Source organism: Anarhichas minor, unplaced genomic scaffold, assembly GCF_050575085.1.
Source record: "Anarhichas minor isolate MPS153535 unplaced genomic scaffold, ASM5057508v1 ptg000168l, whole genome shotgun sequence".
Taxonomy (NCBI): Eukaryota; Metazoa; Chordata; class Actinopteri; order Perciformes; family Anarhichadidae; genus Anarhichas; species Anarhichas minor.
Genome location: NW_027466614.1, coordinates 84,524 through 102,448, shown reverse-complemented (window position 1 = coordinate 102,448; position 17,925 = coordinate 84,524). Strand labels below are relative to the sequence as shown.

General features: G+C 43.4%; 1 protein-coding gene across 1 annotated transcript; it reads right to left on the bottom strand.

The window, feature by feature from the left end:
* Positions 1-5,582: 5,582 nt before the first annotated feature.
* Positions 5,583-15,752, bottom strand: LOC142943985 (zinc finger protein SNAI3-like). Its single transcript, XM_076085551.1, has 3 exons — positions 15,674-15,752; positions 8,872-9,495; positions 5,583-5,783 (listed from the first exon to the last, which is right to left on the bottom strand). The coding sequence occupies exons 1-3, from the start codon at positions 15,750-15,752 to the stop codon at positions 5,605-5,607; spliced, it is 882 nt and encodes a 293-aa protein (XP_075941666.1). The 3' UTR covers positions 5,583-5,604.
* Positions 15,753-17,925: the final 2,173 nt, after the last annotated feature.

Genomic DNA, 17,925 nt, shown 5'->3' with positions numbered 1-17,925 from the left:
TAGAGTCTTCTATCTGTTTGAAGAATAATGACATGAAAGTGTACTTCACCGACCAACATAATTGGTTTAATGTTACGTCTCCAGCTGTGGAAAAACATCTGCGAAGCGAGTACCAGCGATACCAACTGTTTTCCATAATGTTGGATGGGTGCAGATTATTTGAGATGAAACAGACTATGGAGTTGTTTTCTTGGGAGAATTAGCATGTTAGCATGCCGATCTTCGCATTTAGCACAAAGCACTTTTGCACATACAGTAAATACAGCCTCAAAGAGACGCTTGCGTGGAAGTATACATAATAGTCTTGTTGTCTATTGTAGCTGTAACTTGACATTACAGCTTCCATAACAACTCATACAATAGGCTTGACAATTTAAAAATCAAAGTGTAATGTCGACTAGGGAGATGAAAGGACAAAAAGGGAGAGGACTCAGAATGTGCGTAAGAAAAGAGGAGAGGTAAATGGAAGAGTGAAACTGAGACATGCGAGAGTTAAACCCATTTTCCATTTTCCTCATTCTTGTTATCTCTCTCTATCTCTATCTCTACTTTCACTGTAACCTCCTCAGCTTCTCCCATTTCTCCCCCTCTCTCTGAACACTCCCCACTCCCCTCTTTTGTCTGACCCCACTCAGTAGAAGAGCATCACCGGGGGATTAGATAACCTTTGAGTCCATCCTTTTAATCTCACACACACCCACATCCTCTCTTTGTTTGTGTATCTCTGCCTCCCTCTGTCCTGGGGGTTTGACCCATCCTTCCCCATCCCACCTGCCAAACTCGAACCTTCTTGTTATTTGAACCACATCAGTTGCTCTGACCGTCTAATGACACGGATGGGTTTACATCAGAGTTAGTCCGGAGCGTCCCGTACAGATAGAAGCAAGTCACAGTGAGACAGAGATGAACATACTCTGGACGACACCTGGACATTTGAGGAAAGAAAGTTTCCAAGTGGCCAACAATGAAATGATGCAGCTGTGCTGGTTCCATCCATCTTGTTGTATCTCCCTCTGCAGGTAGCTTTGGTTTAAATGGCCAAGAGTTAGGATATATGTCTGTGATTTTTCTCTCCAGATATATCATTTATGAATTATTTATAGTGAGCACCACACATGAAATCCCATCTGCCTCCATTGTATTCTCTCATTGTATCTCTTAAACAAAATGATCTACATGGAGAGGAAGTAAGAAAATATGTCGTATGCAATTCTTTAGTAGATGAATTTAACAGTAGTAGGGGTTAACAACATGTTACACACACACACACACACACACACACACACACACACACACACTTACTTCCAGTCGTGGTGTAAAAAGGGAGGGGGTGTAATGACTTGGCATAGTTGGAAATGTTAGCGCCCCACTGAGCTGCTTTTCCACTGCACACATATATCCAGCTCCCTCTCCTGTCTGGCTATACACCACCGTAACAAATCAGCCTCTCTTTTCTCACTTATCACTCACATAAACAAAACTAACAACGTTGCAAAATGTTCATACTGTGTGTATCTCCACTGACATCACATTTCAGCATTTTTCCCACACAATATCTGCTTGTAGCAACTAAAGTATGATAAACATTCTTACGGTTATGTTTAAGCAACTCAAAGCACTTCGTTAAAAGTGCCCAATTTGAAATTCAGAGCATATCTATTGCATCACGGTCCTGAACTAACTTAAAACTCTCTTCAAGATCTGTGCGGTTCAAGAACCTTCAATAAGTCAAAATAATATTTCCTCTAAGATGTTTTATACAATACTTTTCAGTAGTATATGAACAGAATGTTCTTGTAACTTTGCATCTGGAAATCACATCTGCAATTACTGTCGTCTTCTCCTCGTCCCGCCCCTTTACTTTGCATTAAAGGAGAACCGCTGATGTTACACATGAAGGTTTGTTCAGTCGTGGGAAGTAGCACTTGAGAAAGCAGAGACTGGGCTTGAGGAAAGCCCGAGGAGCATGTGGTTTAAAAGTGTGCACACTCAAATCAACAGTGAATGTATCTACTAACAAGTAAAGTGTGCATCAAGGCCACAGAGCTCCATTGTTGTGCTAAACCTAACGCAGTAAAAACTGTCCACACACTATTTCCTGCTGTTTGAAGTCACTGGGGCTTTAAAATGAAATAAAATGATTTGCAAATTGTTTTGAAAGATTTACGTATTCAACAGCAACCAATGAGCTTGTAGAGACACAGACAGAGAAGGTATTGACAGATGGACTCACACATTGTTGGTTTGGATCTTTATAAGGGATGTGTTGATATTAATAAAAACAATATTCTGTATATTTCTTTTTGTTTCAGGAGTTCGTGGGCATGTAAGTGTCCTGTAGAGCAGTAGAGTTGAGACTATTCAAGAGATACTCCATAAAAACTTGAGAATGAAAACAAAAACAAGTTCCATTATTTGACCTGGTAAAACTCACTATAAAAATAAATAAAATGAATGTCATGCAGGCATTGCATAGCTACACACCTTGAATATTTCAAATGATATGCTTATGCATTGAAAGCGACATTTTAATGGGCAGCATTCATGTCTCTTAAACACAACCTTGACTGTTCCCTCTTCTTCCCCTCATCTAACACATCGAACTCTGACCTTCTTCATCCTGTGTTGAATTGAATTGAATAAGAACAAACTCTATTCCACACAAGTGTAACACCGTGTCATTTGCAGTGCATCAGAGGCTTGTGATGAGGGACTTTATCCAAACACTCACATTTACTGTGGAAAATACCAACATAATCACACACACTTCTACTGTATCCGTTGGCCTAATATTGTCGCCTAAAAATAGGCCTTGACAGCAGCTAAATCCGGTGGCGCTGTCTTGTATTACTGACACACTGTGAGATGGAGAGCTGCCCTCATGCTAATATAACAGCTTTCCATGTATTTATAGGCCTGCAGGGAGTCAGAATAGCATCTGTGTGAATTGAAAAGGAACCCGACTGACTGGTTAGGAATATTTAGATCTTGTTCCACAGACAGTTACTGTTCACAGCATTCCATTACATCATAGCAGAGCTATTCTGGTGGGCAAACAGCAGGTGCTCACATATATACTACAGGTGCAGGGCAGGGAAAGTGTTTACAGCATTGGGACATCAAGTCAAGTATCTTTTCCGCTGGTGGGAAAACTTGGATCATGTCTTTATTAAACTGCACCAAGACAATATATATATGCCTAGACTGTGCCGACTGATCATTTAGATATAGATTCACTCGTATTCACACATGTTACCTTTATGCATTTTCATAGAGTAGCTGATGCTGAAGTAAAGAAATACACTACGCAGTTCAAAGGCTTCAGTAGTAGCCTACTCCCCATGACTTACGGTATCTGTCATGATGAATTGATGGTTACGATATTGTAACCCTAGTTCTATAAGCACAGGTAGAATCCTCTACTGGAAGTGTAGTCAGCCAATCAGGGGCATGCCTAACCGAATATGCAGACCCCAGAGTATATAAGGCAGCACACACCGCTGCCTGTTATCCTACATGCTCTTCCGTAAGAGCTGTAGGAGCGCAGGGCCCCCTTGGTAGAGGGCTCCACCCGTGCATAAAGATTAAGGGTTACAATATCGTAACCTTCCTTCTAACTCAAACAGGCTTTTCTCCTGACTGGACTATGGGTACAGTGGGTTGAGCCCAAATCCACACCCTGCTGAAATAGAACCATATGAGAGGACAAGGCATCCACCACAATGCCGCGGTACATATGGTATATCACCCCACCCAACAGCTATGCTGTGCACCGACCACAGTGCAAGGGACTCTTCCTGCCTGCCTGTAGGCTTGGGCACTCACAAAGTCATCCTACCAGGCATTTCTTGAATAGGGCTTTATCACACCATCCCAAATCACACAAGAAGCTGTTCAGTGTATAACGTGGGTGTGCAATGAACATAACATGCCAACACACAAACTGGGCAAAGCAGATGTGGCTTAGCCTCCTTGTACCCTGCATGAGGTGGAAGACAAAAAGCATCCAGCTGTATAACCCGCACCCTGAAAGAAACAAAGGAGGGATAAGGTCTAAGTCTAGCCCCGCTTCAGTCTCCACAAAGCAGCAAGCAACCAGAGTCCACCGACAGGGCAGTTAGTTCACACACTCTCTTAGCTGACGTCAGTTCAATCAGCAAAACTGTCTAGAATGACAATGCCAGATAGGAGCGCTCCAGAGATTCAATGGGGCCCTTTACCAAGGCCTGGAGCACCAATGGCTGTTCCCACTCTGGGGAGAAGGCACGCATCACAGGAAGAAATGTTTACTGCATACACTTTAACAGTGGTATGAAATGTGCCTCTATCCACCAAAAGGACTCAATTGCACAGGTCCTAGCCTCCTTTCTTTGCACAGGCATGCAGGCTGTTCTCCGTGTTGATATAGGCCACTGTGGTGCGGTTGTTGGTCCTCACCATCACGAGCTTGCCCCGTATGAGGAGTCTGAAGTCCCGGAGGATGGGTTGATGTGTCTATCCTCTGCTGGAGGGCACACACCACCAACTGCTCTCCCCAAGCCGGTCCTCCCCACCCAGTCAGGGAAGCATCCGTGAACTACACGACGTAGGACGTCACTCAATTCCAGTGGTGTTCCCTTCGACAGATGTTGTGGGGACACCAAGGATAGGTCTTTATCTAGTTAAGTGGGAATGGTAACCAAGCGCCACCTGCAGGTGTCACTTTGGAATGAAAAAATGGTAAATGGCTTTTCTTGTCTTCAAACCACTCAAAGCTCTTTAACAATACATGTCACCCATTCACACACATTCATACACTGATGGCAGAAGCTACTATGCAAGGTGCCACCATCTACTTTTACCTGTAAATGCAGCAGCAGCAATCATGTCATTGTGTGTCATCCCTGCCTTCAAAAGTTGTAACTACTACCAAAGTCTTTGTCATAACTGGTTATGACTTTGGATTAGTGATTTAAGATGGTTAAACATGTGCCTTCAAATTGGATTGCGAAATGTGATCATTCCAACATATCCATGCTTTTACTGTCAGTACAAATCAAGGACCATCCTAAAACCAGGAAGTATTTTTACACTTCCTATTCCCTTAACGAAGCCAAAAGAATGATCCAAGAAAAGTATTTTCAATGGATTTTTGGTTAGATCCCTGAAATAAGGTGCGGTTAATATAACTCACCCGTTTAAATCTTATTAAATCATCGCATTTTAACAGAGCATACCGTTTTTTTCACAACTTCTAAGGTATTTGTCACTCACTTTAAAATGATTTCAAAGAAAAAGCAGTTTTATGCAGAAACAAAACAACTTTATTACATAATAATCTTGATGTGATTCAATGTGATACTCAGTCGGCTAATTGTTACTTCAGCACTAGTTCTAGTCAGTTAGTAAGTTCAAACTTCACTGTTACCAGGCAATAAGGGCAAAATGATAACATCAACATAAATTTGAGGCGGTTCCATTTATGCTGACTCAATCTGTGCAAGATTGTGCACACTTACATGTTGGTTTGTATATACACTTAAGATCCAGTTTCAAAGACTGTTGATGTGGACCAGTGAAGCTCTACGGAAGAGTATTTGTGAGCAGGTTGACGTTAACAGGCTGTCAGGACAGCGGGCAGCCAGCCTCTTGGTGCTTAGCTAACAGTGAGATCCTGGAGAAGGTCTTGAAGCAGCTTGAACACTGGTACTTTTTCACTTCAGAGTGGGTTTGGAGGTGAGCTCGCAGGTTGGATCGGTCAGCAAAAGCTCTGCTGCAGTGGAAGCATGAGAACGGTTTCTCTCCTGCAGAAGGAACACAGAGATTCATGAAAGTGATTCCGGGGCTCTAGTTTCCTGTTTCTGGTTAAGTCTAACCAATCCCAAGCAGAACAATACCCCATTCAGACAGACACATCGATGCAGGTCAAACGTGTCTGTAGAGACTGGAGTCAAACACGATTCACCTCGTAGTAGTGGGCTAAAGTTTCATATTGAAGATGTCATCTCGCTGTGTTGTTTGGCGTCAGAATCGCATACAGAATCGCATACACTAGGATAAACTGTGGTTCAAGGCTGTAGCAAGCTACAATGTTGGCAATGCGTTTCAGAAATGGAAAGAAAATGTTGCTAATAGTTAAACTTAGCTTTCTGCTAACCTCCTCAGTTGTCACTGCTGAGCTGAGCTCTATGCTCACGCAGAAGGCTAAACTCTTCTAGAGATGAAGAGATGGCCCACCATTGGGCTCATCTATTGCAACCAGTGCAGCACCAAATCATGGCGAACCCAGCAAGGCAACAGCGGACGTCTTGCTACTTAGTCAGCCTGATATTTCCGCCATGCTACCACGAAACACCAGTCACAGAAAATGATGGGAACAAAGTCGTCATTTATCAGGCGATAGCAATGAGCTTTCCTACGCTGTGTGTGGATGATGCATTAAGTTGTTACATTTTAGCAACTGGCTAGTTAGCTACCTTAAAATTCCTTCATGCTATCATTAAGCTTAGTTTATACTCGCCGTATTTAAACCGGCGTGACACACCTGCGCCATAAAATGCTGTAATCACAGCCTACGTGTGTGCAAAAACTTGGTGAAGATCCTCTGAATTTCTTTTCAAGACTCAAGAGTGGGGGCGTGTCCCGATGAGCTTCATACCAAAACAAGTTGTTTTCTTGTTTTTTGCCACTTTGGATTTAATAAATATAAAACCTACCAAAACATACATGGACCATACAGCCCTTGGTAGTGGCACAGTAAACATACAGATGGCTAACGTAAACTATAGAACAGGGGTTTTCAATTCAAATTCCAAAAGGTCCAGATTGAGAAAGTCTCCTCGTTCAAAGGTCCGGAACATTACAATAATATCTAATGTGCGCTATTTAGTGACATATATATACTAGTGCTGGGCAACGATTAATATTTTTAATCGCGATTAATCGCATGATTTTTTTGCGATTAATCGCGATTAATCTCATTGTTATGCGCAAAATTCAATAATTAATTCAAAAGTAGTGTATTGTGCACTTTTATTTTAACAGTACTGCTATATGAACAAAAGGTCAATAACATTTGGTTTTTAAACACTTTAAACAAATAAGGTTATTTTTAACAGCAGTATTCCCTTTACACAGTAGCAGTTAAAACACAGTTATAATGATTCTGATCATAGATATTCAGCCGGTGTTCATAACTTTATTTTCATGTGTGTAATAGATGCAATTTGAAATATACACCTTGAAAACTGCAAACCTATCTACTTCTTTTTTATGTTTGTTAAATTCCCAGTAGCGATAACTAAATGATGCTTATTATACATATTACAAACAAAACACTTTAAAAACTCGACAATATGTATTTTAATATTGTCACTGTTGTAAATTGTTTGATTGCATCATTTACTTTTATTGTGAAGAGCATGAAAACGGAAGTGCTTTTACTTTGAAGAGACAGGAAGTAGAATGGTACGTGTTCTTGACGCTAATAATGTTGATACATAGAAAACCACATGTCGGGTGCAAGAGCTCGTTGTGTTCACTGTAACACTAATACTGCAGTTCAGACAGTAAAGTGTTCCGTTCAAACCAGACGTGTCTTGGTCCTCACTAGAAGCTCCACTTCACAACAGTCACGTTTTATCTGTAACGAGACGATCGCGCTCGCATGTTTGTGAGACAAGAGTGAACGACGGTGACAGAGGGTAGGAGGGGTTCAGGACCCGGGGGAGAAGGAAGTGATGCCACACGAACACAGCTGTTCACCGCTGGCTGCCTGGTTCTTGTGTTAAAAATGTCGCTTAATAATAAAAATAAACAAAACTGCGTTAACGCGCGATAATATAATTGTCGGCGTTAATTAATTGCGTTAACGCGATAATAACGTGTTAACTTGCCCAGCACTAAAAAATATATATATATATTCAAGAATTCGTGGTAGTAACGTCTCTGTCAACTGTCAAGTCAAATAAAGAAAGTACACATCAATTATATTTTAACAATTATTATTCTCAGTTTTCAAATTTAACTGGATGGATTATAAATAATACATAGAAATACATAAATAAATGTTTTCTCATTTCAAGTAAAATAAAGGCTCCATCTAAAAATAAAATACACAAAAAAGAACTTTTGAAGAAAGTGCTTGATTTTAGAAAAATGAATGAAGGTGAAAAAAGTAAAGTGTGGCTGGAGTGAACTTTTTTTGTTCTCTTTTGTTAAATCCATTTCACATCCTAACTGTCTCAGTCAACTTTATAATAAACAACCTCTACACATCTCAACATCTTGCCCTCAGTTCAGACTGGAGTGGGTATGTTTGGTCTGGTTGTGGTGTTACACATCGGTGCTTTCAATAATGGCCTCGATATCTGAACATATGAGACAGAGTGGTTTATTAGCGCCAGCAGGAAGAATGAACAAATAGGAGTCCGTCCATTCTCTGTTAAAAGCTCTGTTTTCACTTTTTAGAGACGCCATGTGCTGTCTGTGTTTAGATCTCCTCGACTCACGATGTATTTTGGAATACAAATATTCGAATGGCCGAGTAGCATCACGTGAGATGATTTACAATGCATGTAATTGGTCGGTGTGTTTCCTGGACTGCTGACAGAGTGCCGTAAAGGCTAGAAAAGCTGTGCAGGTTCAAATAGAAGTGCTCCGCCCAAATGTATAATTCTCAATTATCCATCAGTCATACGTGCGGGTCCGGATCCAGACCCCGGTCTGCCTATTAGTGACCCCTGCTATAGGCCAATGCACGTGAAGATTATAATAGCAGCGTTATCCTGACCATCTCTCAGAGATTTGCAGTTTAGTCGAATTTTGAATGTTATTTGTTGTAAACATGTGCACATTGCACCTTTAAGGTGTGAATGTGTGTGTTTCACTGACCTGTGTGTGTTCGTATATGTCCCTGAAGCAGCCAGGGTCTGGAGAAGGCCTTGCCACAGAGTTTACACACACAGGGCAGTGTGTGTGTCCTGATGTGCATCTTGAGAGCTCCGAGGCTGACGTACTCCTTCTCACAGTACTTACAGCTGAAGTACTTCTTACCGCTCCACTCACACTGGAGCCGCTTGTGTTTGGTCAGGCTCGAGAAGTTTAAGAACTCTTTATGACAGTCCAAACACTCACAGCACTCATGGCTGCTGCCGCCGGGAGGAATGATTGGAAAGAGGGCCAGGAGAGGCAGGGATGAAGGGACGACGCTCTCTCTCCTCCTGTGGTCTCCTGTGACACACTGGAGCTCCAGGTTCCCTTTGATACAGGATTCAGCTGGTTTGAAGGCATCTGCAGTGCTTCTGCTGTAAGCCTCTGAAGAGTGGCCCAAAAAGGAGAGTGGGGAGGTGTTAGGAGAAGATGGAAGAGACAGTCGATCTGCTCTGAGAGAAAGAGGACAGGAGGAGGAGAGAGACTGGGCTCTCTGCTGTAGCCATGGGCTCGGGGCTGGACGATGATGGTGAGGGGGGGTGTCATTGTGCAGCTGAGAGTCTTCGTGGGTGCTGCAGGGGGCCTCTGTAGAATAGACATACATACACACATTTAGCTTATTGTCGATTATATTCATTCAGCCACAGTATGTCTAGATGCTATTTGAACCTTTAAAGGGGAGGTTCGGTTTTGTTCCTTTCTAACGCTCACATGCACGGGCAGCTGCTGCATTTTCTCCAGGGGGGCTTTTTTTAAAAATTCGAGGATTCAAGAATCATTTATTGTCACTATGCAACACAGGGATGCACAACCAAATGCAGATGTAGCCCAAAAATCTACAAAAACGTACCTGTAGTGCATTTTTTAAATTTTCATCATCAGGAATGTAGGCTGCAGTAACAGAAACAATTCTCTGGTCAGATAACATGGCCGACATCTTCACATTAAGAACTCAACATGAAGAAAACATTGTTCATCAACTGTGACTGTGTTTGAGCACCAAGCATCAGGATGTAAACACAGAGTCCTCCTCCTCTGGTCCACCAGAGTCCTGCTCTCTGTCCTCATGGCCAATCAAGTTCAGCTTGATCCTGGACCACGATGGATCCAGGTCTCTGTGAAGATGTGGACTCAGCAGTCACCGACCTCCCGCTGCTTTCATCCTTCTTATTTTTCTGTGACCAGGCATCAGGCAGCCAGCAGCATGCTGGGTAGTGGAGTAGCCTGAGGTCCTAGCTGGGTTAGCTTAGCTTCCGTCTGAGCTCTCCTCCCTCTCCTCCATGGGGCAGTGTGGTGGTGTTTAATCCAGCAGGTCTGGCTGGGTGGTCGGCCGTGGACGGTGATCGTCTCAAGGTCCGCTGCTCTTAATCCTCACATTTCCTTTTCACGTTGATGAGTGTATTCTGTCATATGCCATTAGTGATGAATACGAGAAAAATAATAATAATAATAATACATTTTATTTATATAGCACTTTAAAAGGCACTCAAAGATACTTTACATGTTAAAAACAGAAACAATAGAAGCATTTATAATAAGAACAAAATCTACGACATAATAGTAAGAAAAATAAAATAAAATAAAATAAACATGAAGAGAAAGAAAGAAAACATACATGACTGACTTTAGAGGTTAAAAGCAGATTTGAATAGGTGAGTTTTAAGTGCAGTTTTGAAAGTGGCGAGTGACGAAGAATGTCTGAGGTGTTGGGGCAGGGAGTTCCAGAGGGAGGGGGCAGCAACGGAGAAGGCCCTGTCCCCCCAGGTCCGATGGTTGGACAGAGTAGGGGGGGTAAGGAGGTTGGCGTCGGCAGATCTGAGGTTGCGGTTGGGAGTGTGATGGTACAGGAGGTCCGAAAGGTATGAAGGGGCAAGGTTGTGGAGGGCTTTGTAAGTGATGAGGAGGATCTTGAACTGGATTCTTTGCTGTATGGGGAGCCAGTGGAGGTTTTGAAGGACTGGGGTGATGTGGTCTCTGCTGCGGGAGTGGGAGAGCAGACGGGCAGCTGAGTTCTGGATGTATTGTAGTTTATTGATGATTTTGGTGGGTGAGCCGTACAGGATGCTGTTGCAGTAGTCCAGTCGAGAGGTGATGAAGGCGTGGATGAGTGTTTCAGCGGGCGATGTTTTTGAGATGAAAGAAGGCGGTTTTTGTGATGTGATTGACGTGGCGTTCATATGAGAGTTTGATCGAAAATGATCCCGAGGTTACGGACATGTGTGGAGGCAGGAACAGTGATGCCATCGATGCAGAGGGAGAAGTTGTGGTGGGAATTGTTTAATGATTTGGGGCCGATGATGAGGACTTCAGATTTGTCGGTGTTGAGTTTGAGGAAGTTTGCTTGCATCCAGGTTTTTATATCTGTGAGGCAGTTGGTGATGGTGGAGTGGATGGTGGGGGTGATGGATTTGGTGGAGATGTAGAGCTGGGTGTTGTCAGCATAGCAGTGGAAGTGGAGACCATGGTGGTGTATAATGTCGCCAAGGGGGAGCAGGTAGAGGATGAAGAGGAGGGGACCGAGTACCGAACCTTGGGGGACACCATGAGAGACTGGGGCTGTGTCAGACTTGAATTTGTTGATGCTAATGAGCTGTTCACGGTCGGAGAGGTATGATTTGAACCAGGAGAGGGCTGTGCCAGTGATGTGGAGGGAGGACTCGAGACGGGGAAGGAGGATGGAGTGGTTGATGGTGTCGAAGGCTGCGCTGAGGTCGAGCAGTATCAGGATGTTGAGGGAGTGTTTAATCAGAGGAGAGGAGGAGGTCGTTGGTGACTTTGATGAGGGCAGTTTCTGTGCTGGGATGAGATCTGAATCCGGATTAAAATGGTTCATACAGTTGGTTTGAGTCCAGGTGAGTTTTCAGTTGATGGGCAACAGTGCGTTCCAGTATTTTAGACAGAAAAGGGAAATTGGAGATGGGTCTGTAATTGTTGTGAATGTCGGGGTCAAGGCCAGGTTTTTTGAGGATGGGTGTGACTGAGGCGAGTTTGAGGGCGGGAGGCATGGAGCCAGTAGACAGGGAGGAGTTGATGACAGAGAGGAGGTGCGGGCGGAGGGCCGGGAGACAGGCCATAACTAAAGTGGAAGGGATAGGGTCGAGGTCACAGGTCGGAGTCTTCATGCCAGAGAGTGATTTATTGAGATCCGAGGGGGAGATGAGAGAGAATCGGAAGAGTGACCGGTCAGTTAGTGGAGGATTTGCAGATACAGGGTTGGACAAAGCGGGGCTGGAAGTGGCCAGTTGGTTGTAGATGGTGTCGATTTTAGCTTTGTAGAACGTCAGAAAGGAGTTGCATTTCTCTGCTGTGGAGGAGTGGGAGAGATTGTCCATAGGTTTGAGGAGTTTGTTTATTGTGGAGAAGAGGACCTTGGGGTTGATGCCAGAGTAGTAGGTGGAGCGAGCAGAGTTTAGAGCCAGTTTGTATTGCTGTATGTGTTCCTTGTACGCCAGGGTGTGAACTGTGAGGCCGGTTTTTTTGGAGAGTCGCTCTAGTCTGCGTTTCCGGGATTTCATGAGGCGGAGTTCAGGGGTGAACCAGGGAGCAGTGTGGGTGAATGAGACAGTTCTGGTTTTGAGAGGGGCAAGCTGATCAAGGCAGGAGGACAGTGTGTTATTGTAGAGGTTGTCCAGGTCTGAGGGGGAGGGGCTACAGTGGGTCAGAGAGGCTGAGTGGACTGGTTATAGTGGGACAGAGAGGCTGAGTGGACTGGTTACAGTTGGACAGAGAGACTGAGTGGACTGGTTACAGTGGGACAAAGAGACTGAGTGGACTGTTTATAGTGGGACAGAGAGACTGAGTGGACTAGTTACAGTGGGACAGAGAGGCTGAGTGGACTGGTTACAGTGGGACAGAGAGGCTGAGTGGACTGGTTACAGTGGGACAAAGAGACTGAGTGGACTGGTTACAGTGGGACAGAGAGACTGAGTGGACTAGTTATAGTGGGACAGAGAGACTGAGTGGACTTGTTATAGTGGGACAGAGAGGCTCAGTGGACTGGTTATAGTGGGACAGAGAGACTAAGTGGACTGGTTAGAGTGGGACAGAGAGACTGAGTGGACTGGTTATAGTGGGACAGAGAGACTGAGTGGACTGGTTACAGTGGGACAGAGAGACTCAGTGGACTGGTTATAGTGGGACAGAGAGACTAAGTGGACTGGTTACAGTGGGACAGAGAGACTGAGTGGACTGGTTATAGTGGGACAGAGAGGCTGAGTGGACTGGTTACAGTGGGACAGAGAGACTGAGTGGACTGGTCACAGTGGGACAAAGATACTGAGTGGACTGTTTATAGTGGGACAGAGAGACTGAGTGGACTAGTTACAGTGGGACAGAGAGACTGAGTGGACTAGTTATAGTGGGACAGAGAGACTGAGTGGACTGGTTATAGTGGGACAGAGAGGCTCAGTGGACTGGTTATAGTGGGACAGAGACTAAGTGGACTGGTTACAGTGGGACAGAGAGACTGAGTGGACTGGTTATAGTGGGACAGAGAGGCTGAGTGGACTGTTTATAGTGGGACAGAGAGACTGAGTGGACTGGTTACAGTGGGACAGAGAGACTGAGTGGACTGGTTACAGTGGGACAGAGAGACTGAGTGGACTGGTTACAGTGGGACAGAGAGACTGAGTGGACTGGTTACAGTGGGACAGAGAGACTGAGTGGACTGGTTACAGTGGGACAGAGAGACTGAGTGGACTGGTTACAGTGGGACACAACACCACAGATTGTTGTCAGACAGGTCAGTACTACAGCAAACTTACTTATTATTTTAACTCACTCTCCATAAGACATCAATGACCAACGTTGCTGCACAACATAGCTTTGTGTTAGCTGCTTTTGGTCGGTCTCTATTTTAGGTATCAATCTGCCCACCCTTCTTCTTTTTCAAACGTTACCATTGACTGATTGATTGACTGAATATTCATTTAATCTTCAAGAGAGAAGAGAAAACTTTGAAAATGTATTTGAAACCAACTTTTCAGGCGCTTTAATTCTAATCTTAAACTTCACTCGAGATCCAAAACTCAAGCTGTTTTTCATACAGATCATGCAAAAATACAATTACTGTGATAGAATCTTTGAAAACATGCAGGAAATCACCATCTGCAGTCCTCAAAAATGTATTTAAAGTTTGTACAGCTTAATTCCTGAATATGTATCGTTAAATTAAATATCATTTCAGTCCATTACCAGCTCTTCTTCCTTACTACTCTGGTGGCAGTAATGGGAGTCATCATTATAGCGGGATGGGGAGCTCAAGCTCGCTTTAATGCAGGGGTCTCAAACTCAAGGCCCGCGGGCCGAATCTGGCCGGCCACGTCATTTTATGTGGCCCGTGAATCCGCCAGCAAAAAATTTAAATAATTGAATTTAACAATAAATAATTAAATGTTAGACTTGATAATCAAAATATCCCCGTAGTCGAAATTATGATAGAAAGTCATAATTATGATAGAAAGTCAAAATTATGATAGAAAGTCATAATGATGAGATACTTAAACACAGTCGTAGAAGCAGCTCTTTGGCTGGTTACTGTACATTTGACATGAAATGTATTGTGAGTACATTGAAGACTACTTTAAACGTGTCTTTAAAACACATGAAATACTTCACGTGGGATTGTGCAAACGCACCCTTGAAAGGATTTTAAGCTTTGAACAAAGTTATTGTAATAACTTGTGTTTGATTTGTCTTTGATATTTTCTTTAATAGTTTGATCTTTGATAGAGTAATGTGGGTTTATTAACCCTAAATTAAAAGGATTTAAGTTATAATAACAGAAATGTGCTTAAATATATTTTTACATTTATATAACTGCATGTACAATATTTTAACACTTGAATAAACAATAATCAAATGCAGAGACAGTTATTTAACAATATGTTAGGAGTAGTTACATTTACACCGTCTTACAGTTACAACCGGCCCTTTGAGGGAAACCATGATGCTGATGTGGCCCAGAGTGAAGAGGAGTTTGACACCCCTGCTTTAAGGGCTGTATTGGAACAGATACAAAGGCTGGAGGAGGGGTTTGTCAGGAGGAGCCTGGAAGGCTACATAGGCTCTTGAGGCTGCTTAATGGGGCCCTTCTGCTCTTCTTAAGGACCTGGGGATTTTGCACCTGCTAATCACAAAACTACATTTTGTTTGTGGCTGGACAAAACTGTTATGTCGCTTTATGCAGCATTATTCTCCTTCCATCATTTTGTAAAGAGCTACACAACAGAAAGGGTGTGCTGGTTTTAAAGGATAGAAGGATAATATGATCAGTCACAAGTCTTTAAATGCTGTAAAACATGAACTTCTTACCTCACAGTTTGGTCAAAAGGAGGATGTTTTTAATCTTTGATATATGTGAGCCACTGAACACCTCGGACATCACAGAGCTGTGACTCCATATAGAGCTAAAGGCTAAAACACACTTAACAAATATGGGAAACATTCAAATGCTCTTCTTGAAACATGGCAAGTAAAAGTCTGCATTCATACTTCCAAGCAGTAAAATGTACTTAAATGTACAAATGAAATCACTTATTCTGAAGTTTGGCGTGTTCAATTATGTGTATGTGTAAACATTGTCTTTGGATATCAGGTGTTGTGTAATATTCAGTTTCTATGTTAGCTTAAGTCACTCCAGGCTGTCTCCTGTTCAAGTAACATTTGAATCTACAAAGCAGTAGGCTACCAAGAATATTTCTATTTTGAATTGTTGTTGCTTTGCCTCCTCGCACACTGATGTGGTGACTAGAGACGGTCCTACCTCCAGTCTGTGACTTCAGGCTCCCAGAGTTTGCTCTCCTGGCGCTGTGCTGGTTCTTCACCAGGAAGGACCGCGGCATGGTGTCGTCCTCTTCGCGGGAGTTTGGCGTAGAGTGACGGGCGGGTGGTCTCAACGGAAGCAGCCGTGGTTGCAAGTGAGAGAGCCCGTTTGTGATTCACAGCGACGGGCGGCTGTTTGTGTGTGTGTGTGTGTGTGAGTATGTGTGTGTGTGTGTGTGAGTATGTGCGTGTGTACGTCCGCCTACGGCCTCGCGCATTCTCCCGCTAGTCAAGGTGTGAGCCAAGGGTCGCGCGTGGGGAATTTCCATACACGCCAGTGTCGAGCCAATTACAATGAAAGGACAAGTGCAGGGGCCGGGCTCTGTGTGTCAATCAGCATACCCCAACAAAACAGGTGTATGAGTGGTAATGAGGCTCACTATAGAGGCGCGGAAACACTGCTGGAGCTGGGGTCTCAGGACCCCCGTGTGTACATATATATATATATATATATATATATATATATATACACTTATATATAAAACATAGTCAATTTGAATGAAAGGGGTTAGGTTAGGTTGAGGTTATCTGGGGCAGGGGCTCTGTTATTTTGAAGGAGACACACAGATCGTCTCATGTGCTCTGTCAATAGACTGGTGCGGGGATGACGTGTTTTGGTTCCCTTGGCAAAACGCCCATGGGATTTTTCTATTGGATTTTTGAATATTGCAGAAAAATAAACTCTGTGGAGAACACAAGTTTATGCCACTTATACGTTATGTTCAGCAAGATAATCTTCACAGATGAACACTGTTACGTTTATATTTTTGAAGCATAAATATGCTAACGTTTCTTTTCTAGTCTTCTGACCACTCAAAGCTCTTTAACCCATTCATACAATGATGGCAGGGGCTACCATGCAAGGTGCCACCTATATACAGTTGTGTGAAAAAGTGTTTGCCCCCTTCCTGATTTCTTATTTTTTTGCATGTTTGTCACACTTAAATGTTTCAGATCATCAAACAAATTTAAATATTAGACAAAGATAACACAAGTAAACACAAAATGCAGTTTTTAAATGAAGGTTTTTATTATTAAGGGGGAAAAAAAATGCAAACCTACATGGCCCTGTGTGAAAAAGTGATTGCCCCCTAAACCTAATAACTGGTTGGGCCACCCTTAGCAGCAACAACTGCAGTCAAGCGTTTGCGATAACTGGCAATGAGTCTTTTACAGCGCTGTAGAGGAATTTTGGCCCACTCATCTTTGCAGAATTGTTGTAATTCAGCCACATTGGAGGGTTTTCGAGCATGAACCGCCTTTTTAAGGTCATGCCACAGCATCTCAATCGGATTCAGGTCGGGACTTTGACTAGGCCACTCCAAAGTCTTCATTTTGTTTTTCTTAAGCCATTCAGAGGTGGACTTGCTGGTGTGTTTTGGATCATTGTCCTGCTGCAGAACCCAAGTGCGCTTCAGCTTGAGGTCACGAACAGATGGCCGGACATTCTCCTTCAGGATTTTTTGGTAGACAGCAGAATTCATGGTTCCATTTACCACAGCAAGTCTTCCAGGTCCTGAAGCAGCAAAACAGCCCCAGACCATCACACTACCACCACCATATTTTACTGTTGGTATGATGTTCCTTTTCTGAAATGCCGTGTTACTTTTACGCCAGATGTAATGGGACATACACCTTCCAAAAAGTTCAACTTTTGTCTCGTCAGTCCACAGAGTATTTTCCCAAAAGTCTTGGGGATCATCAAGATGTTTTCTGGCAAAACTGAGACGAGCCTTTATGTTCTTTTTGCTCAGCAGTGGTTTTCGTCTTGGAACTCTGCCATGCAGGCCATTTTTGCCCAGTCTCTTTCTTATGGTGGAGTCATGAACACTGACCTTAATTGAGGCAAGTGAGGCCTGCAGTTCTTTGGATGTTGTTCTGGGGTCTTTTGTGACCTCTTGGATGAGTCGTCGCTGCGCTCTTGGGGTAATTTTGGTCGGCCGGCCACTCCTGGGAAGGTTCACCACTGTTCCATGTTTTCGCCATTTGTGGATAATGGCTCTCACTGTGGTTCGCTGGAGTCCCAAAGTTTAGAAATGGCTTTGTAACCTTTTCCAGACTGATAGATCTCAATTACTTTGGTAAACCACAGTTAATTTATGTTTTAACAGGGGGGGGGGGGGGGCAATCACTTTTTCACACAGGGCCATGTAGGTTTGGATTTTTTTTCCCCCTTAATAATAAAAACCTTCA

Excerpts from the sequence above, each read along its gene's own strand:
- LOC142943985 (XM_076085551.1), bottom strand. The coding sequence starts at position 15,752 with ATGCCGCGGTCCTTCCTGGTGAAGAACCAGCACAGCGCCAGGAGAGCA. Across the intron at positions 9,496-15,673 it reads CCTGAAGTCACAGACTGGAG|AGGCCCCCTGCAGCACCCAC; the intron begins GTAGGACCGTCT and ends TCTATTCTACAG. Across the intron at positions 5,784-8,871 it reads ACATATACGAACACACACAG|GAGAGAAACCGTTCTCATGC; the intron begins GTCAGTGAAACA and ends TTCCTTCTGCAG.